The sequence below is a fragment of the Neocloeon triangulifer genome, unplaced genomic scaffold (assembly GCF_031216515.1).
Source record: "Neocloeon triangulifer isolate White Clay Creek 2 clone unplaced genomic scaffold, ASM3121651v1 ptg000013l, whole genome shotgun sequence".
NCBI lineage: Eukaryota > Metazoa > Arthropoda > Insecta > Ephemeroptera > Baetidae > Neocloeon > Neocloeon triangulifer.
The window spans coordinates 4,522,932-4,550,110 of NW_026775555.1; the positions used below are offsets into that span (position 1 = coordinate 4,522,932).

The 27,179-nt window shown below is 39.0% G+C and overlaps 9 protein-coding genes across 12 annotated transcripts; 5 read left to right on the plus strand and 4 right to left on the minus strand.

The window, feature by feature from the left end:
• Positions 1–247: 247 nt before the first annotated feature.
• LOC132199162 (serine/threonine-protein kinase ULK3-like) lies at positions 248–2,459 on the plus strand. Of its 2 annotated transcripts, XM_059623691.1 has the most exons (9): positions 248–500; positions 559–710; positions 762–976; positions 1,033–1,259; positions 1,317–1,581; positions 1,639–1,785; positions 1,838–2,025; positions 2,079–2,163; positions 2,236–2,458. In XM_059623691.1, exons 1-9 carry the CDS (start codon positions 414–416, stop codon positions 2,253–2,255), a joined length of 1,386 nt encoding a protein of 461 aa, XP_059479674.1. In that variant the 5' UTR covers positions 248–413; the 3' UTR covers positions 2,256–2,458. The 2 variants fall into 2 exon arrangements, with proteins under 2 accessions (XP_059479674.1, XP_059479673.1); XM_059623690.1 differs by having other exon boundaries at positions 2,079–2,459.
• An 829-nt stretch (positions 2,460–3,288) lies between these two features.
• Positions 3,289–9,584, plus strand: LOC132199161 (uncharacterized). Of its 2 annotated transcripts, XM_059623689.1 has the most exons (12): positions 3,289–3,595; positions 3,650–4,191; positions 5,265–5,780; positions 6,043–6,743; positions 6,919–6,990; positions 7,043–7,134; positions 7,603–7,861; positions 7,984–8,237; positions 8,292–8,397; positions 8,459–8,610; positions 8,698–8,904; positions 8,972–9,584. In XM_059623689.1, the coding sequence occupies exons 2-11, from the start codon at positions 4,134–4,136 to the stop codon at positions 8,864–8,866; spliced, it is 2,379 nt and encodes a 792-aa protein (XP_059479672.1). In that variant the 5' UTR covers positions 3,289–3,595; positions 3,650–4,133; the 3' UTR covers positions 8,867–8,904; positions 8,972–9,584. The 2 variants fall into 2 exon arrangements, with proteins under 2 accessions (XP_059479672.1, XP_059479671.1); XM_059623688.1 differs by having other exon boundaries at positions 3,291–3,595; positions 8,698–9,584.
• Positions 9,585–10,076: 492 nt separating this feature from the next.
• Positions 10,077–12,110, minus strand: LOC132199163 (probable chitinase 10). Its single transcript, XM_059623692.1, has 2 exons — positions 11,613–12,110; positions 10,077–11,409 (listed from the first exon to the last, which is right to left on the minus strand). Exons 1-2 carry the CDS (start codon positions 11,649–11,651, stop codon positions 10,216–10,218), a joined length of 1,233 nt encoding a protein of 410 aa, XP_059479675.1. The 5' UTR covers positions 11,652–12,110; the 3' UTR covers positions 10,077–10,215.
• Positions 11,688–13,027, plus strand: LOC132199166 (uncharacterized). The gene is made up of 4 exons (XM_059623695.1): positions 11,688–11,893; positions 12,022–12,201; positions 12,254–12,518; positions 12,571–13,027. The coding sequence occupies exons 2-4, from the start codon at positions 12,175–12,177 to the stop codon at positions 12,975–12,977; spliced, it is 699 nt and encodes a 232-aa protein (XP_059479678.1). The 5' UTR covers positions 11,688–11,893; positions 12,022–12,174; the 3' UTR covers positions 12,978–13,027.
• Positions 13,028–13,121: 94 nt separating this feature from the next.
• Positions 13,122–14,334, minus strand: LOC132199168 (prefoldin subunit 5). Its single transcript, XM_059623696.1, has 5 exons — positions 14,175–14,334; positions 13,904–14,038; positions 13,685–13,759; positions 13,527–13,632; positions 13,122–13,464 (listed from the first exon to the last, which is right to left on the minus strand). The coding sequence occupies exons 1-5, from the start codon at positions 14,271–14,273 to the stop codon at positions 13,382–13,384; spliced, it is 498 nt and encodes a 165-aa protein (XP_059479679.1). The 5' UTR covers positions 14,274–14,334; the 3' UTR covers positions 13,122–13,381.
• LOC132199165 (uncharacterized) lies at positions 14,206–16,172 on the plus strand. Its single transcript, XM_059623694.1, has 6 exons — positions 14,206–14,461; positions 14,531–14,645; positions 14,777–15,209; positions 15,263–15,452; positions 15,511–15,750; positions 15,803–16,172. The coding sequence occupies exons 2-6, from the start codon at positions 14,632–14,634 to the stop codon at positions 15,919–15,921; spliced, it is 996 nt and encodes a 331-aa protein (XP_059479677.1). The 5' UTR covers positions 14,206–14,461; positions 14,531–14,631; the 3' UTR covers positions 15,922–16,172.
• Positions 16,130–17,741, minus strand: LOC132199164 (electron transfer flavoprotein subunit alpha, mitochondrial). Its single transcript, XM_059623693.1, has 6 exons — positions 17,580–17,741; positions 17,366–17,518; positions 16,972–17,236; positions 16,694–16,909; positions 16,481–16,632; positions 16,130–16,421 (listed from the first exon to the last, which is right to left on the minus strand). Exons 1-6 carry the CDS (start codon positions 17,619–17,621, stop codon positions 16,245–16,247), a joined length of 1,005 nt encoding a protein of 334 aa, XP_059479676.1. The 5' UTR covers positions 17,622–17,741; the 3' UTR covers positions 16,130–16,244.
• Positions 17,742–21,664: 3,923 nt separating this feature from the next.
• Positions 21,665–24,092, plus strand: LOC132199236 (protein tumorous imaginal discs, mitochondrial). 2 transcript variants are annotated; one of them, XM_059623818.1, is made up of 9 exons: positions 21,665–21,872; positions 21,945–22,156; positions 22,242–22,505; positions 22,634–22,802; positions 22,857–22,988; positions 23,127–23,320; positions 23,375–23,588; positions 23,670–23,798; positions 23,858–23,998. In XM_059623818.1, exons 1-8 carry the CDS (start codon positions 21,698–21,700, stop codon positions 23,774–23,776), a joined length of 1,467 nt encoding a protein of 488 aa, XP_059479801.1. In that variant the 5' UTR covers positions 21,665–21,697; the 3' UTR covers positions 23,777–23,798; positions 23,858–23,998. The 2 variants fall into 2 exon arrangements, with proteins under 2 accessions (XP_059479801.1, XP_059479800.1); XM_059623817.1 differs by lacking the exon at positions 23,670–23,798 and having other exon boundaries at positions 23,858–24,092.
• Positions 24,083–27,167, minus strand: LOC132199235 (ER degradation-enhancing alpha-mannosidase-like protein 2). The gene is made up of 9 exons (XM_059623816.1): positions 26,838–27,167; positions 26,670–26,780; positions 26,373–26,558; positions 26,035–26,316; positions 25,689–25,981; positions 25,542–25,633; positions 25,315–25,479; positions 25,067–25,256; positions 24,083–24,997 (listed from the first exon to the last, which is right to left on the minus strand). Exons 1-9 carry the CDS (start codon positions 26,942–26,944, stop codon positions 24,207–24,209), a joined length of 2,217 nt encoding a protein of 738 aa, XP_059479799.1. The 5' UTR covers positions 26,945–27,167; the 3' UTR covers positions 24,083–24,206.
• Between the last annotated feature and the right edge of the window lie 12 nt (positions 27,168–27,179).

The following is a 27,179-nucleotide window of genomic DNA, read 5'->3' on the forward strand; positions in this document are numbered from 1 at the left end:
AAGCTTATTTTTATTTGTTTTGATTTTTTATTTAGTAGGTAGTAACAGAAGGAGATAAAAACTTAAATTTTGAACTGGAAATGAATCTAAATTTAAAAATATTTAATGTTTCCGGTAGTATTTTTTACTTTTAATACATAGCTTAATAGAAGATTAGTTCTTTAAATACCAGTTTTCTATGAAAGGCTTATCTATAATTACCTTATCAGTCTCCCTCCTTTGTTGACGCCTTGCTCGTGTACGCCCCTCTTCTCCGACCACTTCAAATTTTTAATCAGCTTGCAGAAATTCATGATACAAGAGAGCAATCAATCACAACATGCTAAATTTTAGTGCCTTAACGTCAATGCCAGGATTCAACAAACTCTAAACTCTATTATTCGGCTATTTTCCTTGCAATTGTGCCTTTCGTAATGGCACTTCCACAGATTGAAGGCTACGTAGTGGTGGAGAAGATTGGCGCAGGAAGTTATGCCACTGTTTACAAAGCTTACAAAAAGGTTGATGACTTTAATTAATTTTTGTGCAATAGTTCTACCATTTCACTCATGATTAAAGAGCGGACCCAGAGCTGTGGTTGCAATCAAATGCGTTGAAAAGGGAAAATTGTCCTCTACCACAATAGAAAATTTGCTGACTGAAATTTCCTTGCTGAAGAAGCTGAAGCATCCAAATATTGTTGAAATGAAGGACTTTTTCTGGGATGACAAGTACAAATATTAATATCAATTATCAATTTCTTAATGTAATTAATTTTTAAGGTACATCCACATTGTCATGGACTATTGCGCTGGTGGTGACTTGTCAAATTTAATTAGGCAGAAGCGCAGACTGCCTGAAAAGACGTGTCGGAGGTTTCTGCAACAACTGGCGTCAGCTTTGCAATACATCCGAAGCCAAAATGTGTCACACATGGATTTGAAACCACAAAACTTACTTCTGGCCTCTCGAACAAGTCCTGTTTTAAAAATGGCTGGTAATTCCTTAAAAAAAATTATTTACATGTTTCCTTTATTGAAAATTTTCCAATAGACTTTGGTTTTGCTCAAACTCTGAAGTCGTCGGACCACAGCAGTTCGTTGCGAGGCTCTCCTTTGTACATGGCACCGGAGATACTCCTGTCTAAAAGTTACGACGCCAAAGTTGACTTGTGGTCTGTCGGAGTGATTTTGTACGAATGCTTGTTTGGAAAGGCTCCTTACTCTTCCGCCAGTCTTGATCAGCTCCTTGAAAAAATTAAGGCACATGCACCTATTGAAGTAAAAAAAAATTTTTTTATTTTTTATTTTAGTCTTTACAAAATTGCAATCTTTCAGATGCCCTCGTCTGGGTACCAAGTGAGTGCAATTTGTCAAGACCTACTGACCAGGCTCCTGCAACACGATCCAGCCGTCAGAATTGACTTTCCTGACTTTTTCGCTCACCCATTCCTGGACCTTCAACATGCCCCTGATGAAAAGTCTCTGGAAAAAGCAACCAAGCTGGCTACTGAGGCTGTCCAAGCAGACCAAGAGCAAAATCACTTGAGAGCAATACAACTTTACGAGCAGGCACTGTTGTTCCTAAAGCCTCTCTATGATGGTATTTTTCTAAATTTTAAAGGGATTAGGTTTTATTTTCTAAATTTTAAAAATTCAGCTGAGACCGATGAGTCTAAAAAGTCTGCTTTGCAAGTCACCATGAATCAATATAGACGCAGGATGTGTGAGCTGAAAACGCTTACTTGTGGTTCTTCTGTAAGCACTGCAGCCTTAAGAAGTTCAGACTCAAACTTTGAGGAACTTGGTAAAGAAAAATTATTTATTATCTTAAAAACATCTAATAAACATCGAATCAGTCCGATTGTCAATTTCCACTCCTTCACTTCACAATGCCTTAGAGTTGGGAGTTGTCGCAGAGCAGTATGAATGTGAGCGAAGTTATTCCGTAGCGTTGGAAAAGTACCAGTCGTGCTTGGCAATTCTGATAGAGCATCTGCCAAGGGAGGTCAAAGGCAGCAGGCGTCAACATTTGCTCCACCTGCAGGTTGGCCCATTTTTAATCAATCATTATATTTTTTCAAAAATTTAATTTATAAGGTTAAAAAATGGCTGAAACGAGCAGAAGTTGCAAAAGCCATGATGGAATTGCCTGAAGACGAGGAATTTTCTTTGGACTCCAAAGGTAAAATCACTAAATTATTTTTCGTTGCTCTCAAGATCTTATTAATAATAATTGTAATTATTTTCAATGCAGACAACTGTTGGATGCAGTAAGTGGTTAGTAATGATTATTTCCTGTGATTTGTTGTATTTGCCATGCTATTTATTTGTACACACTGCTAAATGTGATAAACACCAATGATATTATAAATTTAAGAAAGAAAAAAATGAAAATATTTTTATCCTTAAACAACTTCCAATTTTTATGTTATTAGTTTTTTCACGATAAATAAACCAAAAAATGATAATAATTCAAAATTCATAATTTTGTTTACCATTAAATGAACTTTGACCTCAGTTGCAGGTTAAGATAAGATAAAAGTTAAGAAAATATTCTTTAATTTAGTCATTTTATGCCTTTCAACCTGCACAATGATTTATTACGATTTGCGTCTTGATGATAAAATGCTGTAAATTCTCCGTTTATGAATATTAATGTTCAAAATTTTTTGCCATTACAAATTCCGCACTGCGCACCACTGGTCGCAGTATAAAATTGCCTGTGCATCTCTTTTCGCGCTCTCAGTTTTTTTTCTCTGCCGCCGGCTGGGCTCCTCCCCTCCTGCGCGATCTTTTTTCACCCCTCCACTCGTATCACATCCGACGGTGGAGAAGTTGATTGACCGCATCCCCTCCACAATAAGCAGGTCGTTGCTGCACTGCTCGTTCGCAGAGAGGGGGTAAATTATCTTGCTCGGCAACTTTCGTGAAAAATCGCCCGCGGATAAAATTTTCATCGTGAACAAACATCTACCTTTTTATAGCAAGACTGAACTTGTACGCTATGTGGTCAGAAATAGAAGCAAAATATTTTATTTCTTTATTTTGCGATTAAGTTGAATTCAAAACACGTACATTATGCTAAAAATATAGAACATAATTATAAATTTTTAATTTTTTTCAGCATGAAAAAATAATTTAGGAAAAATTTTTAAAATAAATTTTTTTTTCAAAAGTTTATAAGTTTGTAAATCTGAAAAAAAAAATCAAGTTTTTCACTTTTCATGTAAATATTGATTTTATCAGATTTAAAGGCAATTTTTCCTGCTACATGTTTCGATCGTTGTGTAACTTTCCTGCTGACGCGCAGCTAAAAATTGATGACTCATCGTCATATTTACGATATGTTTAGAAAAGAAAATAAGCAAACGAGTCCGCACAAGGCATTAAAAGTTTTGAAATCCTCCCCCACGTAACGTCAACGTGGCTACCACGCAAGAGCGGAAGCGGAAACGGCTTTTGATAAAGCGGGTCACCCCCAGGAGCCCCCACAAAAATAAATGACGACCTAATTTAACGCCTTCCCCCACCTAGCCGCGGGGATTGACGCATGCGCTAACGGTGCGCTCGAGTCTACGGATTGTCCGCTAGCCTCGCGCGCAGCCCCTAGAAAGGTTCAATATAGTACGGTGACGTCACGCAATTTACTCATAACACGTTTTTTACAGGCACGCTCGCGTCGCTGATTGGCTGACGGCGAGAGGGGCGTTCCCATTGGCGGGTATTTCGAGGCCGGAGGTTCGGAGGCAACCTTGAAAACGGAGCGAACGTGCGTGCGAGGCTAGGGAGGGGAAGGACAGATATTTCAACATCGACAAATGAAACAAGGCTGCGCGGTACAGCCACAGGCATGTTCAGCGAGACCGAAATGCCAAAATCACGATCATATGACGGTCGGTGTACATGCAGCCGCTAGTCCAACACAGCGCAGAGTTCGAGTTCGTGGGCCGTCATAACCTGAGAGCTCGTTTTCAATGCCCAGGAGCCCCGCCGACGCCGTCGACGAACAAACTCCCAACCGAACGCATAATTTTGCCCGCTTTCCCGGAAAGTTGAGCTGCAGGGCGACCCAGTCGGCCTGGAGTCTGGACTTGTGAGATGGAAGTGCTGGACGACGTCGACGACTTGTCCTAGTGGAATCGGAACCAAAACATGGCGATGCCTCCTGTTACCGCCTTTTCAGCGCCGAGCCAGGCCCAAATCGGAGGAGGTAAATTCTCGCAAAATTCAAAAAATTCGGCAACGTTCATTCGCCCCGAAACGCGCGCCGATAGGCTCGGGCGTCGGCCACGACGGCGCCCTTGTTTACAAACTTTGTGGCCCACTTCGGGTCTCTCCGGGGCCCCATGTGAGCATGCTGGGTTTGTTTTTCAAGCATATTTCGATAAATTTTTTGCAATATGTTCGATCGGGGTCAGAGGGCGGAGATTTTCCAGAAAAGAGCAAGGCTTTTTGATGTGAAAGTAGGAGTTAAGCCATGCTTTATGTATGTATTAAAGTACATAATATACCTATTATGTATATATGGTCGCTGTCATTGCTCGCGGCTCAGTTATTGCTCAATTAATCAGTGGTTTTGCAATATTTGCTGTAGCTTTTCTATCTTCTAACCCTAGAAAAATTTATCTCAAATGTCACAATAGGGAATGTTTTTGCCAAATAAAATTTTTTGCTGTACACACAGTTTAAATTACGTATGTACTAAATTGCCCGTTTGTTCTGCTATTATTTAGAACAAATTCAAATTTCCATTTTTTCCTAAGGATAAACAATAATGAAATGTTCAAAACAGTTTTGAAAAACAATAATATATATGAAGAAAATTGGTATACTAAAAAAATGACTCACTTATACGTATCAATTAAAATATTGAAATACACAAACGCTTTATTTTTGTTTATTTTTTTTTATTTTTATTTTTTAATATTATTTTTTTTTTTTTTAATAAATACATAAGGTTGGATAAATTGTTTTGAAATGGTTTGAGTCAAATGAAATAATAAAAATCAGGCATTCAAAACAATATAAGTTCGATTTAAATTTTTTACGGACAAAGAGAAAGATTATTTAAATGAAGAGGGTTTTTCATTTTTGTGTATATGTTTTGAATTTTTTCGTACTAAAGAATCAGTTGCAAGGTCAAGTACATTTAACTTAATTATGTAACTTATTTAATCTAAAAAAAAACATTAATTTTAAATTGCTGACGTGGACATGAATACATATAATATATTTGTTTTTCCATCTCAATTTCTTGATTTATAAACAAAAACATAATTTCAGGTGCCAAAGTGAAGGTGGAGCGAGCCGATGAGGCCGAAATCCAGGCTATTGCCAACAAAATCATTGAGCAAAACCGGGCCACTGAAGCAGCTAATAAAGCCAAGCAGGCGGCCCAAGCAGCAAATGTGGCCAGGCTGGTGCAGAGTGGCATTCCAGCCGGCTCCATCCAAAACTACTTAATTCGCACCCCGAATGCTTCAGCAGCTGACAAGTCCGACGTCCAGCCGGTCGAGGTTTCAGCTAAAAAGTCTGATGCGAAAAGCTCCGAGCCGGCCATCGACGAAGAAACACAAAAGGGCCACTTTGGTTGGGAGACCATCTTAAAAACGCACTTTCCGTACGTTTTGAGAAGAGGCCAAAAGTACAGCTCTGTGAGAATCATAGACTCAAAAGTGCTTTTCCACTACTTGTCAGTCCTGAGGCCCGAAATCTACACCTGCACAACCATCAGGAGCGAATACATGACTGAGGCTGAGGCAAGAATGTTCAATGAAATCAACACAAAGCACTGTGACTGTAAGCCCATACTTTCTTTACAAAAATGTTTGAATGTTTCTGCTAAAATTAAAATAGCATTCCAAAAGTGTTTTGACAGGAAACCATAGATAACAAAATGCTTAAAAGCTTTTTATCTTTCTAAGAATTCAAGGCCACTAATTGAATCTAGGTGCCATTTTTTGCAATTATATCCTTGATGTAGACTTTTACGCAGGATATTTTTTTATTGGAATTCCTAGATCTTATATTGAAAATACTAAGTAATATGTTTGATTTTCAGCAACTTACGGAAACGTTCTGTTCACCAACCACGACCTCCTCGTGAAAGTGACTGATGTCTGCGAATTCTACAGGTTCCTGGACATGTGTGTGAATAAATTGTGCAATGACCGAAGCCAACCCGGTGACCGTTGTGGTTTTGTGCGAATAAATGGCGAGTCGGTAGTGCCGTACACAATCAGTGGACCCAGCCAGTTTGTGCCTCTCTTCTACTTTGAAGGCGAGACGGACACTCTCAAGCTCAAGGCTGAAAAGCTCGGTGGCTGGGACCTGTCATACCTCAAGTTCTGTTGCAAGGTGCAAGGCATACGCAATGAGTTGTTTGCTTCGGAAACATGTTCTGTGATCAGCTTGGACGACATCAAGTCCTACTTCCCGCCAGGCACCATTTTCGAAGACTACTGGCCGACCAAGGGTGTCGACAAGAGCTCCCTGATTGACCCGACCAAGAGTCAGTTGAAGGGTGCTGTACGAAGCGGCGCCTGGACCATTCAGCCCAAGGAGCCTCCACCACCTTTGCCCAAGGTTGTACCAAAACCTGTCATTCCAGCAACGCCTGTTGCGCAAGTGACGAACGGCTGGAACGGCCTCATGGGAGGTCAGTCTCAATATCAGACTAGTAGTGTTGTGCAGCAGCAGCAACAACAGCAGCAGCAGCAATTCAACAGGATGGGGCAGACCAGCATGATCCAGAATAACTTGGTAATTTGAAAAACAAAAAAAATTATGCCGAATGTGTACAAGATTCTTTGGGAAATCCAGTAGAGCTGGGATTCGTCTTCTCTCCTGCTCAGGGGGCAATTTGATTTATTTGACACTTGTCCCATTTTTAACACTTATTATTGATTAATTAAATTTTATTCATTTTCAATTTCAGTATTCCATTGGCGGATTGATCTACAACACTCAAAGTAGTCAAAATGGCCAGACCACTAGTTATTACAACCAGGTAAATGAATTAAAAAATAATTTAAATGAAGTTTTATTCAACCAATTACTAGGTGCATTCTATGCCAACGGGTGCGACCCCTCAGCCACCACCTTTAGTTAGAACAACAACTACTTCCACTATGAATTTGACTGCAAATTTGAGGTAAGAAAATATTATTCTTTCTCTTTTAGCTATCAACACTCACTAGAATTAGCTATATAATCAATATGTCAACATTAAAGTAGGTCAACATTGTACCTATTGTGATATATTGAAAATTATCCTTACATGTTGGCTGCATTATCATAATAGCTATCAAGTTAAAAAATAAAGGTAACGGTAAATTGCACATTAATTATTATTGCAGGATTAAAGTAACACTTTCTGTTGAGCTATTATTATTAAATGGGTTTTACGTAATTAAACATATTTTAAATAATTAAAGAAAAGTGTAATCTAAAATTTAAATTTATAGGCGTTTTAAACATTTCAAAGACAAAAATTTAATTCTAAATCTTCAATTCTATCGAAGTAGACTTCAATGGAATCTTGGAGAAAATCTCAATTTACCCTTAGAATTTACTTTATCTATCCATCACATTACTCACTTGCATTCTTTACATTTTCCAGGCCCTCACCCGCCTACCCAGCAACCACAACCAGACAGGCAACAACCACAAATCTGATCACATCGACTGGAAGGAACACGTCGATTTTGCTCAATCAAGCTAACTCGGGATCGACAGCCGCAGCACTTCTTGCTGCGCAAATGCTCCACAGTCAAAATCAGCAACAACTCTCAAGACAGCAATCCAGCCAGCAGCAAATTCTTCAGCAGCAGCAACAACAACAACAACAGCAGCTGCAGCAGCAACAACAACAACAGCAGGTTAATTTCACCTTGATCAACAATTTTTTTTTTGATGAACCCGCAAATTTCTTTATTTGCTTTATGTCGCTTTTAAATTATCAACATATGAATGATTTCTAAAATATTTTGCATTTTTGCAGAGATTGCGCTTGCAGCAGCAAATTCAGTACCAACAAGTGCAGCAGCAACGCACCCAACTACAGCAGCCCACCGTGCAGAGGGTGAACAACAATATGGCCCAGCTGACGCAGCGACTCCTGCAGCAGAACAACAGCAGTCAGTTACAAATCCAACTGCAGCAGCAGCAGGCAGCCGCAGCCTTGAGGCAGCAAGCAGCTGCAGCCAACAAGCAACACACAACCCCACCTCCACTTGTTCCCACAAATGGTTTAAGGTTGGCGTCTGATTTTTGTTAATAACTTAAACTGACCCAACATTTCAAATTTAGAACAGTGGATTCTCAAAAGTTGACCACCATCCCTGAAGTTACGATTCCACCTGGCAACAGCCACGCCCCATACAAGGTTCAAAAGGCACTAGTCGAAGATGTGTTGGTAAGACGATTATTATTCAGAAGACAATAAGATGAGAATTTTTACATTGTTTGACTTCCAGACCCCGTGCATAAATTCAAAACCATACCACAATTCTGAGCTTTTGATGACCATGCCTGATTTGGTATCAATCTTCTTCCCAAATACTCAGCTTCACAATTGCAGAAAAGTTCTGCAAGAAGTTTTAAATATTGAGCTCTTCAAAGGAAATACGTAGGTTTCAAATTAAATTCATAAAAAATTAACATTTATTAATTGCAAGTTGTAAGTTGGTTCACTGTTCATTTTTTATTGTTCCAGGCTGCAAATGAGGGCTTTGATGGAGGCTGGAAAGTGTAGCTCCCTGAATGAAACTCTTCCTCTGATCCAAGTGCGTGATGTGATGAAGTTCTACCCCCAGATCTCGTACATTCTCAAAGTGAAGAGTTCCGAAATGGGAAACGCAAGCAAGCGGCAGAGGGTCAGTTGACCGGAGGAGCCACCGCAGAAGCATCCCCATGACTGGTGGTAAAGTTCTGCAGTGGACTTAAAAATTCTTCCACTCAAATTCAAAAGTTCCTGGTCACATTTTCAGTAAATTTGTTCATTTGGCGTGTCTGCTTATTGATTTGAAAATTGTCCAGCCGGTAAGACTTCTTCTCTCATCGCACGACTGATTGTGAGGAATAAAGTTTAAGCGTTAAAAGTATTTTGCGATCTTCATTGCTCCCGACCTGCTAAATCAACCTACAGAATCAAATACAAGGACTATGGGATGGAAATTTGTGCATCAACAAGAAAAGTGCATCTCGATATCCAAAAATGCAAGTGAGCTACATGAAAGGCTAGTGAAACTATGTAAATATTTGTAAATGAACGCATTTGTTGATACCCATTACTAAGGTTAAAACAGAATGTTGGAGGCACCGTGGGACATGTGAGCGCATCTTGTGTTTTAGTAGAGCACTGAAATCTGCTTAAATGCATAATTATAAACTGTTGTATTGCCACTCGGTTATAAATTCGCTTCTGTGAACAATTTACGGTTTATTTAATTAGTTTCTTTTTGTGACTGATACGATCTTAAAAGATCAAAAATGACTATTTATTAATTTATTGATTTTCATGTATATTTCTTTCACAGAAAAAAACCGAGAAAGGAATTTATGTTACGTAACATAAAATAAAATCTTCAATTTTCTACTGGAAGAAAATATTTTTAATTTTTAGTCCTTGCTTAAAAAATGAAGGCTCTAAGGATTGAGTTTCGATAAATCTAAAAAATACAATTGTGCCAAAAAAATACACACTACATCACGGACAATCAGGGATTGATCCGAATAGGCATCTTCTCTCCTCGGAGTCAAACCTGGAGTCATTGGGACACAAATACCAGCTTAAGATGAAACCACCTGTTCTGCGCGGAGAACAAGCGTAGTACCCCTTGCAGTTCTTCAGATCTGGAAACAGGCCAGGCTCGTGGCAAACAAACTCTGGTACAAGGCAGGTGCGGGCGCAAATCAAGTCGGACTGCATGTTGCACTGGAAGCCAGCGACACAATTCATTACCTCACTCGATGGCGCCAATCCAGCATCTGGACATAAGCGAAAGCTCGTACAGTTGGAGCAAACAAAGCCAAACTCGTTGCAGACCTCTTGGTCACCATGAATTGGCACCATCATCTAAAGGAATTTTATATTGCTCAAAATATTCTTCCTATTAATTGTATAATATTATTAAAACCTTCTCCTCTTTATTACTTTTATGAAAATATGATACTAAAATTATTAAATTCTATAGCTTTTGTCTAAATTAAAATATTTGCCAATTACAAATTGTCACAGGAATTTAACAGGCTTGTGGCACACAGCCATTTCCTTTGGCAGACACCTCGCTTTGCTTACATCAAATTTAGTACCCTGAGGACAGCGGTACCTCTGCACTTTCCACTTATTATTGAAATTCAAACACACAAAGAATCCGTCGCAATCATTTTCCACGTCAGGGAATTTTCCTTCTTTCCCACAGTTGAAATGATGAATGCTGCAGTGCGATTTGCTTTCGTACTCACACCGTCCGCTCCTGGGGTCGAAGTTGCTCCCGTAAGGACAGACGTACTCCTGATAAGCGCCTCCAGGGCCGCACCAGTAAAAGGAAGCGCAACCTTCCTTGCTGGGGTACCTGCCAGCGTGTCTCAAATGGCAGAATTTCTGCGCGTTGTTGCAAACGCTCAAATCGATTGTGCACCTTTTGGTCATCTCGTTAAAAACCGAATTTCTTGGACAAATCGCCTGTCCCTGAGCAAAAGATCCATCCTCCAAAGGTAAGCACATGTGAAACTTTCGGCAATCTTTGAGGTCAGGATAAAGCCCTTTGGAGACACAGACAAACTTTTGTTTCTCCTCAAGATCCCTCAGGTCACATTCCTCGGGCCCAGTTGAGCACCGAGATAGTCTCGCATTGAAAGTCGATCCCGATGGACAGGAATACTTCCTCCAAGTGTCGTCAGGGTGACAAATTCTGAAGGAGGAACAGTCCTCAGGGTCAGGCACGGGGCCAATATCCGAACAGTGAAAATCTTGAAACTGCGGCTCGCACTTGGCTCTTTCCGGTTCGACGCACTTTCCGAACTTGGCGCTGAAATGACTACCCTGAGGGCAGCTGACCTGCATGTGCGTCAGGTTCGGAAGAAGACACATGTGGAATACGGAGCAGTCATCAACGTCAGGGAAGCGGCCTGGCTTGTCGCAGGTTGACGGCGGCGTTGCGTTGGCGTTCCAGGTTTTGCCGTCTTCAGACCCAGGCAAAGGGTACTCGTCCGAGGGAGCGTCAGGGTCCGGAATCGCGGTTGGTGGTTGCACTGGAGGGTCTTCGGAGCAGATGTACGGAAGGGAAGGGTCGCAGAAAAGGTCTTTTGGGCACGGGTCTTGGTGCAGGGTGTACAAGCACCAAGCAAAGGTTGAATTCGACGGGCAGATGATTTCTTGGTTTGGCGCACACTCGGGGCTCTGCGAGCAGAAATTTCGAGCCACCTGTTCGGCAACACAGTTTGGCTCAGAATTTGATACAAAATTTTAACAAAATTCAACACAAACATTTCTTTTTTTCTTTGACATATTTGTATTCAAATGAACATTTTACTATTTTATTTCAATAAATTGACAGAAATATGGCAAATATTTTAAATAACCGTTTTAAGAAAACTTCTGATTTTTTTTTAAATTTTTGTGCTAACCTGCGATAGAACGACAACAGCAAAGATCAGCCTATCCATCTTTTGCGACTGAGACGTTGGGCGTGTATTGGGCAAGTAGTGCAATTTAGCCGAGGTGTCCTCACTCGTCTGTACAATAAAGTTATTGGGTGTTGCATTGTTGAGAACTACTTTATCTTATTCGCGCACGATAATGATTGCATATATGCGTCTGGCTGGCTTTTACAACGCAACAATAAATTAATATAAGTGACGTAGGTTTCTTTTGTCGCGGCGTCCCTACAAATAAACAAATTATCAAGGTACTTGATGTACGTAAAAAAGTAAACTTTTTATACTGCGCCTTCAACTAATAATTGCAATCTTTATGAAACATTCAGGAAAATGAAGAAAAAATTGTTTAATAAATTATTTGTCTTGAATATTCTAGAGGAATCTCATTGAGGTCAAAATTAATGAACTTTGGTTTACAAAATATGGAGAGAAATATTTTAAGTGATAAGAACGGTCTAAATTGTTGAAATAAGACAATCACCCTTGTTAGAACTGAATAGAGAGCAATTCACAAAGGACGAATAAGAAAATGAAGCAATTTTGGAAAATATTACTGGTAGGAATAATTTTGATATGTAAAATTGAAGAATATTTAATTTGTCTTTCAGGTCATTATTAGTTTGCTGCTCACTGAAAGCAGTCAAGAGACGTTCGCAAAGGAAAATTCCAAGAACGCACTGGATAAAAATTCAGACGATTGCGGGCCAAGCGGTTTCCGATGCTTGGGGAATATGATTTATGGGCCGTGCAACGAGAAAAGTCAAAAGCGGGTGCAGTTTTGCCGAAAAGGAACAATTTGCGAGGACAGTGGCACTGATATTTGCATTCAAAAACCACCCACTTGCACCACAGAAGGGGCATTTTATTTACCAGGTTGTAACAAAATTATTTGTTTTTAGTTTGATTAAAAATTATTTTAATCCAGGGTATTGCAACCGGTATTATCTGTGCGTTCGAACGGGTTCCAATTTGAAGCAACACATTGGCGCCTGCGAGCCAGGTTTCGAATTCAGTCTTTCAACTGGAAATTGCACCCTGCCCCTTGAAGCCGACTGCTCTGTGAAAAAAGTGGTCAGCGTTAATCTGAAAAAAATTCCCCTCAGGCGCGTTGACGAGCAAGGCGGATACAAAATTTTCGTCTGCCCGAGTGCTGGATTATTCGCTGACCCTACTAGCTGCAGGCACTACTACATGTGTGTACGAAATTGGTTCCCAATCTTGGGAGGTTATCTGCAAAGCACAAGAATGATTTGCCCCCCAATTCTGCCTCACTTCAATAAGGAGAAGCGTCTGTGCTGGTTTTATGATGACAATTGCGGAGACGAAGAATAAAATTATTTTATTATCTTGAAGCGATTGTAAATTCTACAAAAAGCTTTAAACTACGCCTTAATTTCTTCATCAACTAAAATTTCGTTTAATTGGAGTGGTTGAGTTTTGTGTTGGAGCTTTAGAGGGAAATATAAATATCAAATATAGGAGTTTAACAAGTTACAAGGTAATTCTGAGAAAATTATTGGCTTATTTTATTTTATCAAAGCGTAATTAAACAGCTTGAAATTTTAAGATCGTTAACATAAATTAGCATTTTGTGTGAACTTAACGTTTGCAACGCATTTCCATCAGCACAACGCAAATATCGTGAAAAGAAACAGACCTTGGTGCCAAGATAAGTGAGGATCAGTTAGGAGTTGCACTTCACAAGAACTGAAGTCTGGTTGGTGCACAAGGAAGGGTTACGAGGTTTGCGTCTGACTTGATGCCGTTCCAACTTGCTTTTGCATTTGTGCCATCATTGCTTGCATCATATCAGCAATAGCTGAAACAAAATCAATTGAACAATTTTTCATTTAAAAAAAATAATAATAAATTAAAACTCACAATCTCTAATTTTGCTTTTTTCAATTCCAATCGATTGAATCTTCTCCATTTGCTCTGTTACAAATTTTACTTTTCTGTCAAAATAATCCTTAGCACCCTCAATGTCCTGAAAGGAAATTTTTTAATATCTGTAAGAATGAAATAAATTTTTTATTTACCTTTTCAATATAATACCCAGTTCCGATATTGATGAGGGCATTGTTTGAATCCAAAACTTTGCCGGAAACATACATCTAAAAATTATGCTATTAAGGAAAATTAAATTTATGCTGGGGAAATAATATTAAGTAAATTAATGAATCAAAATTAGTTGGTTCCGCGCGCGATATTTACAACGAAATTGCGTGGGTGTCTTTGAATGTGTTGGAAAAGGATACGGATCCAGTCAGAGGCACGAGGATTTCTTTGCCTTCCGAGTTGGGATCAACTCGCTCCATGCAATCTGCAGACTGTTGGAACTTCTGCTGGGCTACCTTCAGTGTCTGCAGCGAATCTTGCATCACAGCAAGTTCCTGAAAAATAGAATTAAACGATCTTGAAAAATGCATGCGGCAAAACAGCAGCCGACTCAATCGAAATTTGCATCGCTTTTTCGGGCACGAAGGTGAATGATTTATGGCCGTAATGATTAAAAATTTAATTAATTACTTGTTCCAAACTGTTTTTGATCGTGTTCAATTGAGGAAGGCCCATGTGGGGCCCGATTTCGATTTCCTGGACAGCGGCAGGGACATCGTTGGAAGTCATTTTTGGTTTTTAGAAGAAATGTGGGCGTGGGCGTGACTACCACCACCCTAGACCCCAGCGCCAAAGGACGATGCGGTCGACTTGAAAGTTGGAATATTGAAAACACAAAAATTGCAATTTTCATAAACAAATCTTTATTATTCAAACGTTTTGGCTACCGACAATTCGTAGAAGGAAAGGATTTATAGGTAAAAGAAACCTTGTTAAGCATACTTATCTTATTTCAATATTTCTGTAATATTCCTCACGTGTTTTAGTGAAAGAAACAACGAGATTTTGTCCAACAGCGACAGGCAAACAATTTAAGACCAAAAGGAAAAATAAAACATTTTTTATTGGTCATAGGAAAAAATTAGTCATGGAGAGTAGCAGGTATATTATTGCTAGCTTGATATGCCATGTATAAAATTACAATTACCAATATTTCACATGGTCTTGATTTATAAAGCATAAAGTAGAGGAAAAAGAAAAATCTGAGATTATTAAAAAATTGTTATTTTCAGAACAATAGCTTTCATCGAAGCAACAGGTGTTGTTCAGGGGTCTCTCACCAAGCACAAGGCTCTGATAAAATTTACCTGCAAGTTGAATGGCAAAGAAGAACTTGCACTGCTGAAGACCGAGAAATTTGCTCATCGCGGGGCCTTGATCAGCCAAGCCGAGGATGAGGCGGCCCACGTTTTGCAGTTTGTTGAAGTCGGCACCACGGTCCGATTCTTTGCCCACCCTTTGAATTCAAAGGAGGACGAGAAGGACGCACAGTGGTTCATCATGTACGGCTGGGACATAAAAGAGGAAAAGTTGCTGGACATCAAGTACATCCCTGGATTGTCCAACAGGGAGTGCACAGTCACTGAAATCGATGCCAGCGGCAAAAGGAAAGGCACACTCACCTATGAAAACCTGAATGATGAAAGTATTGACATCAGCTTTTTGGTAATAAATATATTGAGATTTTGTTTTTGAAATGTATAGAAAATTGTTTTCAGGCAAGCAAAGTGTGGTCCTTCGGAGCCCGCCTCAACCCAAAGCAGTCGCTGAAGACCCAAATGCCTCTTGACAACGTCTTCTACTGTGATGCAATTCCTCAGCTGTCGACCAGTGGAGACGGCATCACTTGGATGGCCACACATGTATGGCGTGGCCCAAGACACCATTCACAAAATAATGAGACAGATTGTGAGAATATGAAAAAAAATTTAATTGTCGTTAAATATATCCTGTTTTTTACCGGCAGATTCTGTGAGCTCTGAGATCAAGGAATTGATTCATCCCATCAAGAACATTGGACTGAATTGCAAAGCTCTCTTTGTGCAAGGACAAGGTCAAGTGCTGAGGATCATCAATGATGATTTTGGTCTCGCTTTGTTGCACATTGGAAATAACATATTCGAGTCGGTCTTGTTCCACCGCGCTTGGGTTTCTGCATTTGGTACATCAATGGCAAGCCAGAAACTGAAAGATGTGCTCCAAGATGGTGAGGATTGTTTTAATCAGCCTGATTAATTTATAATCATTTTCTATTGCAGGAGACCCCCTGAGACTGATCTGCACTTCAACCAGTGTTGGCAACACAAAAAGTGCCTTCCGATTCAAGTGGGTTGCGTGCAGTGTCCAACTTGCTTACGAAGAACCACAGGGCAAGTGATTTTTAATTATCTCTGAAAGCGATCTCAAAATGGAGATCAATTTGACGTGCTGCTGAAATAAGTAGCTGCATATGATGAATATTTTCCAGTGAAATTTATAAAATGGATCTTAGTTGTGCAAAGCCACTGATCAAGAGTGACTAGTTTAGGTACATTTTTTTAATAATATCAAAGATGAAGACTATTTTTTTTGTATAATATCAGATGTCAATAAAATTGAAGCATTTATTGGCTAAAGAAAAATATATTTGAAAATCTTTAACATAGCGCGTGGCAGTACAGAAGTGAAAATCCACCAAATTTTGATGAAAGTGCGCAGTTTTTACAACTTCTGCGTGAGCTCAGGTACGACCTTAAAGAGGTCGGCAACCAGACCGTAGTCCGCAACCTGGAAAATTGGTGCCTCGGGGTCCTTATTAATGGCAACGATGGTCTTGGAATCCTTCATTCCAGCCAAATGCTGAATGGCTCCAGAAATTCCTATAGCGATGTATATGTCCTAAAAAAAGATATAGCTTTAAAGGAAAAATATCTCTTTATTAAGTCAAAAAGACTTACAGGGGCAACAATCTTGCCAGTCTGCCCGACCTGCAGGTCGTTGGGCACAAATCCTGCGTCAACAGCTGCTCTCGACGCACCAACGGCAGCATTCAATTTATCGGCAAGGTCATACAGCATCTTGAAGTTATCTCCAGACTTCATTCCTCGTCCTTAATAAATTTTTTAATTACAATTAATGTTGGGGTGGATTGAATAAAAATCTACACGCACCTCCACTGACAACAGCCTTGGCACTGGCAAGATCAGGTCTGTCGCTCTTGCTCAACTGCTGGCTGACGAACTCAATTTTGTCAGACTTGCAGTCGGTGGCAGCAAAAGCCTCCGACTTTCCACTGCCTCCTGTAGCAGCAGCGGCCTCAAAATTAGTGCCTCGAATACTGACGACCTTAACCGGGTCCTTAGATTTTAAAGTGAGCACAGCATTTCCTAGTAAAATGGTTTTGATATAATTTAAAACATAAATAGAATGCAGTGATTAAAAAAATTACCAGCGTAAATTGTTCTGACAAAAGTGTCAGATGACTTGACGGCAATAATATCCGAGACGGGCGAAACGTCCAACTTGGATGCCACCCTGGGCAAGAGAGCTTTACCAAAAGCAGTGGCCCCAGCAACAATGTGCGTGAAATTGAACTGCTTCTGAGTGGCCAAAATCAATGGGGTCAGCGTTTCAGGGGTGAATCCGTTGAATGCCTGGTCTTCGGCCACCAACACTTTGCCAACACCAGCGGCCTTGCACACCTCCTCAGCAACCTGATTGAAAATTTTATTTAAAAACAAATATTGTTATGTAACAATAGGAGAGAAGGTTCACAAGATTAATAATTGTTTAATTTCTAAATATTAAAAAAAATTATTGGATCTAATTTTTTAAGGCCGTACCGCAGCGCATTTCGTTCCAGCGACGAGGACAGAGATGTCCCCTCCGATCTGCTTGGCTGCCGTCAGGGCATTCAGGGTGATTGGAGTCAATTTCTCATTGTTGTGCTCGGCGATGACCAAAGTGCTTTCGAGCCGTCTTAGCAAGGCCGAGAACTGTGGACCGAATTCAAGCCATTTAAAACAATTCGACGTTTTTCACGTGGACGAGACTCACCTGCTTTGACTGCAGGACAGTCTTAGATCGGGACAACATCATATTCCTTTGATTCGCCGATCCGCGGCACTCGAAAAATTGACCTTTCGTCTGAACTGAACGAAATTACGATAAGAAAGAAAACCTCAGAGACAGCAGCTGTGCTGTGGAGATATTTTGGTGCCTCCGAGGTTTTACACCATCTACCAACATGAACAAAATATATAAAAACCAGAATTTCCAGCAGTTCCAAACTGGTAAAATGGTAAATTATTGGAAACACTACATAAAACAATTGCTTTTAATCTGAATATTGGTTCATTATAAGTAATTTATGGACCGGTATGTAATGTATAATTATATTTTTAATTCTATCACTTTTGCTACCATGCCTCAGAGGGCTAGGAGGTCCCCAAGGATCTTTCATTTATATGGATATCGCATCCAATGCTGGGGGAGAGGGACCTGTTTTCGAGCGGCCCCCCTGCTGTGAGCGATCGAGCTGCCATCAGCTGAGCGAGATTTTGTACCGTGCGGCACAGTATATTTTACAGGCCATGAGAGTATAACTTTCAGGCTTATTATTCTCTTTTCATTACTTGATGCGATTTGCCAAACTGAGAATAAGTATATGATTAATAAATGCAAATTTTTTTTAAGAGTGCTGCGGGTTAAAATGGTATAAATAATAAAAAAGTGAAGTTCAGCAACATAAAACATTATTTTATTTTATAATTTCGATACTATAAAAAGCATTTAAAAAAGACAAATTATGAACTTTTTTTAAACACACAGCATTGTTTGATATATAATATTACATCTCGCACATTTATTTTACATGTCACATTTATTATCATTATAACAGCAAATATAAAATAGGAACTATATATTATTATAAAATTAAATACAAAACAGATTTTAAAATAGGAACTATTAATATAGTATTATAAATATTGAAATATTGAATCATAAATAGTTTTCCTTAAAAATTACATTTGAATTTAAAAAATCAGGCGGTGCTTTAACTAGTGTAATAGCTGTGTTAAAGCAATAAAATTATAATATTCACAACTGAAGTATAAAATTTAAAATTATAACTAAATTATAAAAAAAAACCTGAAGTGGACTATATTAAAATAATATGAGAAAACTATTATTATAACAAAGTAGAATAAGAATCACTGATGCTTGTTAATTATCTGTCGACTATCATGATAACGTGTCGAGGCACCCTTTTTTAAATTTTGAAGACGAATCTCATGGTGAAGTCTCACGCCGAGATAAGTCTGGGACACCGATTTAATGAGGCTGGCAATGTGATTGTCTAGTGGGTCAAGATTTTTAGTGTGCTCATTGAGTTCACTAAATATTGCACTGTCTCCAATGAAAGAATTTGCTACTTTAATGTGGATTTTTGCTTGCAAGAGGTCATTGAAGTTTATGTTTGAATATTGCCGGAACATACTCTCGGTGGTTTTACAAATCCTAACAACACTTTGAGATGGAATTGTGAGATAGCCGCGGCTTTTAGAATTGATAAACGAGTACCTTTCAAGATCACTTTGATTGCCATAAAGGGCAGCAGAGCAATCATCACACTTGGTTAGCAGGCGGAGTTTCCTGGAAACAAATCCTGCAAGGTACTCGGAGATTGAGCCGTGCATCAAATCACTACAAGTCAGTTCAGCATACCCGTGCTCAACCATTAGTTTAATCATAATTCCACTATCTGAAAAAAAAGTGTCATAGTTTTCACAGTGAAAAGGTGCCTCGGCTTCACTATTTTCGTCATGCTCATCACTATTTAAGTCATTTGAGTGGTCCACAGTTCTAGTGGCACTCAATATTGCAATATCAGACTGATTAATAACATTTGCATTGACACTAGCGGTTATTTCATTTTGTACCACTAAGCGTTTATATATCGTGCGACCGTGCGACCCACTGGGCCGGGGAGAGAGGAGCATAGGATGGGTTTGGTTCTTTGGTTGTTGGGAATGTGAAGGATGAGGAAGGTGAGCGGCTGCGGCCTATGAATGGGAACTATGCCGGCATTCGCCTGGAATGTCTGATGGAAACCGCAGAAAACACCAGACTGCATAGCCGAAATTGCAGAGAGGGATGTGAATTGAGCGCCGATTCAAACACATTCAGCGCCAAATGCACGCGTATATTCGATTTTATTGCAAATTATTTTTCTGTGTCTTAAGAATTGTACTATGTTTTGTGTTTTTTTCTTTGTAAAATTGAATAGTGAAATAATGTTATCAAATGATTTTTAACTCATTGAAAAATTGAGTAGAAAAATTGAGTAAAAAATAAAGTTCATTAAACTCACCAATGTGTTTCGGCATTTCCTGAACTTGCCAGATTAGAGATAAAAAAAAGCAAATATTAGTTGAAATCAAACGGCATCAAAAAAAGATAATGGTTTGTAAAGTGACTATGGATAAAAAGTTAATGAACTCTCATTTGAGATGCTTAGTTTAGGAATTTTATTTTTTGATGAGGTAAATATCGTAAAAATAAACAGTCAAATATTTGACTGAGGTGATTTGCTCTTGCGATGTCCTAATTTTTAAAAGATAAACAATCTTTTTTACGAAACGTAACGCATGTTTCCAATCGTCATTTAAATTGGTATAAAAAAACGGTATATAAAGGAAACAAAAGCCCTGCACGAGTCATTGTAAAGAATCATCATCTTTCAAAAATGAAGACTGCCATCATCTCAATTGTTTTGATCTTTGGAGTGCTGCAGGTAAAATATTTTTTTCATAAATTTTAAATTAATCTTATTATAAATAAAATTTAACTTATAATTTTTTCCTAGTTAATTAAATTATTCATTAATTTTCGAAAAATTTATTTTTCATTTTTTTTATATAAAAATAATTTTCATTTCCCACATAGGTATTCTCTGCACCATGTTCCCATCAACTGAATCAATTTACTGCTGATATAGAAAAGGAGAAAAATTTGATTGGAGACATCGCTGCTGCTCGCGAGGCGCTTCGAGAATACAGGTCGACCCTGAGCTCTCTAGGAAAGCAAGTAGCCTCTAGTATAATGGTCATAACAAAAGATACCTACGCATCTTTGAGTGAAATGATAGCCAATCTAAAGCAACAAGGAGTATGCCGGGTATTTTATTGCTGATCATTTTATTGTTAATTATTTTATTTTAAGCTAACACCAGAAGAAGAAGCAAATCTTCAGCAATTCATCAAACAAGCAAAAATTAATATCAATGAAATAGTCAAAATCAATTTCCAAGATCTAAAAGTGATAAGAATGTCAGTGGCAGAAATTTTAGATGATCTAATTTATGACCACTCCGCTATCCCAGCAGACGTAGAAAAATTGAACGCTAATTTAAAAATGTTCCAGGTATTTTATTTAAGGAAATTTATATTCAAATGTGAATATGCTTATTTTTGGTAGGAAAATGTTGTCTCGTCAACCAAAAAAATTCGAAACGAAATCATGATTGTACAGACGGAACTGGTTAAAATTATGAACGCACACGTAAGATTTTTTCGTATATATTTTTTTAGTTTTTGTTACAGCATTGTCATCATTGCAAATGAAAAAATAGTAATTAATCGATTTCTCGCTCCATTTTAGGCACAAGAAATGACCCTCACTATTCTGGAGGGAATGGAAAAAATAAGAAAATCGCTGGTTGAGGAATACAAAGAGGTGAAAGACGAGCTATCAGAAGTCAGAATGGCAGAGGCTGTCGTGATCGAGGCCGTCAAAAAAGTTCTATCTCATTTTGATCCAACTGCACATAATACTATTAAACCAACTAGTGCAACAACTTTTAGCAGCATTACCATGGCACCTTGATGAAGAATTTAATTTGTACTTGTGCTCTTATCTAATTAATCTAGACTCTGTAATTATCATAATTATAATTCACAAGAATCAAAATGTGATTTATATAAAAATTTGTAAGATAAAAAAAATAAACTGATTATTCTCGGTAACCAATTTACCGCAATTTACAAACTCAATCCGCTCAATCCATTGGATTTGTACTGCACGCATGTTTCGCGCCATTTCGTATCAAAATGATTGAAGTGCGCATAGCTGCGCGCAACATCTGCCCTCATGTTTTGATCACTTCTGCAGACATGACCGGAGTCTGCAGAATATCGCGAATTTTGGCCACAAATTCACATAACTTGGCCCCATTTTCGAGTGGCAACGTGTTCTCGATACGCCTCAGCAGCAGGTGCCTCTCCTGCGCCAGGAACAGCAGTTCCCTCGCCTGGAGAAAACGAGCGATTCTTCTCGCACCCTGCGCTCGTAAGTTTTTTTTCGTGTCATGAATGCAAGACAATTAGAAGAAATAATTAATTCACGGCTCTTACATTTCAGAATCAAGTCAGCAATACCGGTTATTCCACAAGTCAAACAGCTTCAATGCGGCTAAAAAGGATTATTACCAAATATTAGGCGTCGCCCGCAATTCCAGTCCAAAGGACATCAAAAAAGCTTATTATCAACTAGCCAAAAAGTTCCACCCAGACACAAACAAAGGCGATCCTGACTCTGGAAAAAAATTTCAGGAAGTCTCCGAAGCTTACGAGGTATTTTGTTATTCCCTGACCAAAATATGCTATAAAAAAATTTAAAAAATAAATTTTTAAATTTCAAAATGATTTTCATTTTCAGGTTTTAAGTGACGAAACCAAGAGGAAAGAGTATGACACGTGGGGATCGACCTCCGAGCAAATGGGCATGGGTGGAGGTGGCCCCAGACCAGGAAGAGGGTCGACAGGCATGGGACAAGGTTATGGTGGCGGATGGAACTTTACGTCCAACGTCGATCCCGAAGAGTTGTTCCGCAAAATTTTTGGAGAGGCTGGATTTAAGACTGGCTTTGGCGACTATGAAGATTTTGCAGAGTCGCACTTTGGATATGGAGCAGCTCAAGAAGTATGATTTTCACTGTCATGCAGATTTTATTATTTATTAAAATATTAAAATGGAATAGTCAAACTTCTCAATCATTAGCTCATGTTTTTAATATTATGACTTTCTCAAGCATTGAAATTATGTTCCAGGTTATAATGAATTTGACATTCTCGCAAGCTGCACGAGGAGTAAACAAAGACATTAATGTGAATGTCGTCGACACTTGCCCCAAGTGCAGTGGATCCAAGTGCGAGCTCGGCACAAAAGCCATCGAGTGTCCAACGTGTAATGGGTCTGGAATGGAGACTGTTAGCACTGGTACAATTCAATTTCCAGTTCAATTCAGAGTATTTCACCAGACATTATGAACAGGTCCTTTTGTGATGCGAACAACGTGTAGGCAGTGTCATGGTACTAGGAAGTTCATTAAATTCCCTTGCATTGAATGCCACGGAAAGGGAAATACGGTGCAGAGGAAAAGAGTGACAGTTCCAGTACCCGCAGGTAATTATTTTGTCTGGCTTAAATAATAGAGCATCATGGCGTAATTTTTCTATGGTATTACGTCATCCCAAGAATTAAGTTAAATTAAACATTTAAAATAGATAAATTTGATATTACGATGCTCTCTTATTATTCAAGGCATTGAAGATGGCCAAACTGTCAGGATGCCTGTTGGGAAGAAAGAAGTTTTCATTACCTTCCGTGTTGAAAAGTCTGACTACTTTAGAAGAGATGGTTCGGACATTCACACAGACGCAAATATTTCCCTCTCACAAGCAGCGCTAGGAGGGACAATACGTGTGCAAGGCATTTATGAAGACCAGACTATTCAAGTAAATTTTGCTTTTAGCGTTGAAAAATAATTCTAAATTAAACAAAATTACCAGATCATGCCAGGAACCTCTTCGCACACAAGAGTTCGTCTGACAGGCAAAGGCTTGAAGAAAGTTAATGCATACGGCTATGGAGACCACTACATCCATTTGAAAATTAAAATTCCTCGCAGTCTCAATCAGAAGCAAAAAGCTTTGCTTTTAGCTTACGCAGAAATTGAAGACGACACCCCTGGCGTCGTTCACGGAATCATGCAACAAAATGAAGGTAAGGAGGTTTTTGTTTATTTTAGTTTATAATTAGAAAATGGCCTCTGTCTTGCTCATGGACTGTGTCTCAAATTTTTAGGTGAAAAAAAGAAAGACACTCCCATGGCAGGATCAGAGGACCAGCAAGAGGCTTCTAAAGAGGAGGGTGGATTTTTGAGCAAAATTAAGAAAGCCATTTTTGGCTGAGTAAATGCAAATTAGTCTTGAGGTGCAGCTCTCGCATTAATTCTAGAGGATAAATCTTAATTTATTCTTTCTTGCCTTCAGGCCCAAAAACTTGTGTGGACGACTCAAAAGGAATGGTTTCAAGCGTGCGGGACGCGCTTAACAAGGAGGATACGATAAAATCTGTAGACCCCCAGTCTGACGACGAAGAAACCAAAAGGGAAAAGGTCCCTTAAAATACCACTCTGGTTTTTAAAGTGATAGGGTTATATTGTAATTCCACACAGCCTCTATAGTGTTAAACAATAAATAAAAGTATGTTAACGATTTAACAAAAACCGAGCTTTTAATTTCATTTCAAGGAATTCTAACAACAAAGCAAAATTTTATCAATCAACACAGCCTTGCACATATATTTAAAACACAAAAGCAGTGCTAGAAAAAAACGTATTTAGGTCAATGTTTCGTAAAATTCGCCCATAACGGACATTCTTTGCAAAAATGGTTGGGCCGGGCAATACAATAATTTAAAATCGGTACTCCACGTAGCGTTCAAATCATATCTTCTGTTTGCCCTCAGTCTTTCAAGCATTGCTTGAGGATCAAATTGCTTCGTGGACAAAAACTGCTTCACAAAAGTTGGCAATGTGAAACCGCTGTCCGCACTGGCTGAACTCTCAGTCGATATGTCAAGCAGCTCTTGTTCGTTTCGGTAAGCAGCGTTGCTCTTCTCGCTGCCAGAAAAGCTTGGCCGCGTGTCCGATTGGGGGGAAATTGTTGAAGGGGAAGATGAGTCAACATCCATAATCTCTTTCTTCTTGCGTCTGTACTCGGACTGAACAAGCTCAACTGTTCCAACGCCTGTGATGTCTCCATCAATGTGGCCGCTCAAGTTGCTGTGAGGTTTCAACGTGGTTGTCGTTGCAGGAACCTTGACAACCAACGAATCTTCCACTTCCGACTCTTGATGCTGGAAACTCTTGAGCTCGGCAGTTGTGGTTTGCTGTTTGATCGATGGACTAGTTGGTGGTGGAGGAGTAGGAATGTAAATCATTTTATTTTCGCTCTGCTTGAGCTTTTGAGGGGGTCGAGCAGTACGCTTCTGAAGGCGTTCTCCACGCAAGCTGCTGAACACCTCGGGATCTAAACTTGCAAGAAGCTGAGACTGAACATGAGCTTTGAAATCAGTGTCCCTCTGTCCAGTACAACACTGGAGGGCACCAGGATCAATTGGATGAGCCTCTGTGAGAAAAAAAATATTAAATTATGTATTTTTTTCTTTTATTATTTACTTTGCAAATAAAAGCTTACCAGTGTTGAAGATATAATTTCCAGTTTCTATAGCACATTCTCCCCAAGGTGTGCTTATGAGTTTTCCTTGGCCCCCATTGTTGTGGATAAAGTTATCAGTGTCAAAAAGGAGATAAAGGTACTTTGTCGTCTCTGCCAAGAAAAATGACTCCATTCTATTTTCTTTTCGATGGTCCCTTACATCTTTAATCTATTTTAGATGTTGGTTGAATAAACGATTAATAATATATTTAAAAATATAAAGGTACCGTTGCATAGCCACAGTTGGTCTTAGAGCTGAATTGGATGCTCCTCAAAATATCAACCCCCACATCTAGAAGATAAGGGTCTCTAGTTGCTCTGTAGAGGTACATGACGGACTCTATGAGCTCTGGCCGCAGCGGATAAGATTCTCGATTAGTCCCTGCCTCTCCCTGATTAGTTTTTAATTATAAAAATGAATGATTATTCAATATTTCTTATTTTTCATCCTTGCCTGTGGAATGTTGTAGAATTCTGGAGTGAATCCATATTGCTTCCAAACCTGGTGATAATTGTGCAACGATCTCATTCCACTATTAATATCACCTTAATTGATCACATAAATAGAAGACGTATAAAAAAAGATTTGCATTTTGCATACCAATCAAGCTTAGCAGACCAGGCCAATATGCCTCAAGACTCTGGAAAACTGGCAGTGTGACTTGTCCTTTGTGCATGGATACCCAAAGGTGCCAGTCGTCCCTTTTCAGATACTTGTTGATGGCTTCCCTTCCTTCGTGAAAGACCTTGAGCAGCTCAGGCTTTTGTAATAAAGCTGCTCCTTTAACTAGATACTCGTAATAAGAATCAACTCCAGCACCAATTCCTGCGTCTTGTGCTGTCCACCTCCCAGTCAGTATGTCGATGTGATTACCCATAAGGCCAATGTTGGACCTTTTTTAATTCATTAATTTTAGATAAAGAATCCCATTTAATTTTATCACTACCTGTGATGGTAAAGAGCATTAATAGCTTTCATTGCAACTTCTTCGTAAAGCGGATCTCCAGTTAGTCGAGAAAGGGCACCGAACTCTACGATGAACGTTCCAACTCCAGCCGTACAAGTGATGGGGGTCTCTCCTTCGGGAACTCCATGTCGAAGGTTGACAGTCCCATAGGGCATGCCAGTTGGAGTGTCAAAAGCAGCAATCAGCCTCTTTGCTACGTCCTCAGCTAGACGCAACAAAGGACCGTTGCAAGGCCACCCTGGCTCTAAGTCAACTCCAGCTCTAAATTCAAATTTTTGTAAAATAATTTTAGATGTAATTAATTTTGCGTTTAAAACCTGTGAGACATTAGATGGGCGCTCAAAAGTCCTCCGACAATTCGAATGTTGGTCTCGAAAACGGACACATTGATGTTCCCATCGAAGTTTGCTGTGGACGCCAGCAATTCTGCAACTCTCCTGAATTCGGTGTAATTTCCCACAACAGCCAGTGTGTCCAGAGCATCAATTAGCGTTAATGAGTAACTGAAATGAGGAAAATATACAAATTACAAGCCGTCAAAATTATATTTTATTGCATAATTAATAAATAATTATTCATATGAATAATTTGCTATTGACTTCTAGTTTTTTTACCTGCCCCACGTATCAATCCCATCGCAGGTCAATGGTCGCAGTTCATCGTAGGGGTAGGCATATTTTAAATATCCATCGTAAGCATGTTGAAACATCTGACGGACTTCCTCTCTAAAGGAAAAGATAAAATCAATTATTTAAAACATACAAAAAATAAAATAATATTACTTTAAACTGTCTAGATCACTTTTATCATATTTTCTGATTCCTACGCAAAAATGACTTAAAATCAAGAGAGCAAAAGTGGCAGTTCCAATTCCCCGGCCGAACAGCATGACTATTTTTTGTTTTTTTTAAACTTTGTGGCCTCCCAAAGAAAAATATGAGGCTAATTTTGATGAAACATAGCCGTCTTCCGGTTCAGAATTTTTGTCTCACATGGCCCATCATAAAATCTACTAGCGTTGCGGCAAATTGAATTAAAATCCTGGAATTTGATGAAAGCACACTAATTAAAAGATCACAAAAACACGTATTTTCATTACGCCCCCTTTTCTATTTTCAATTTCT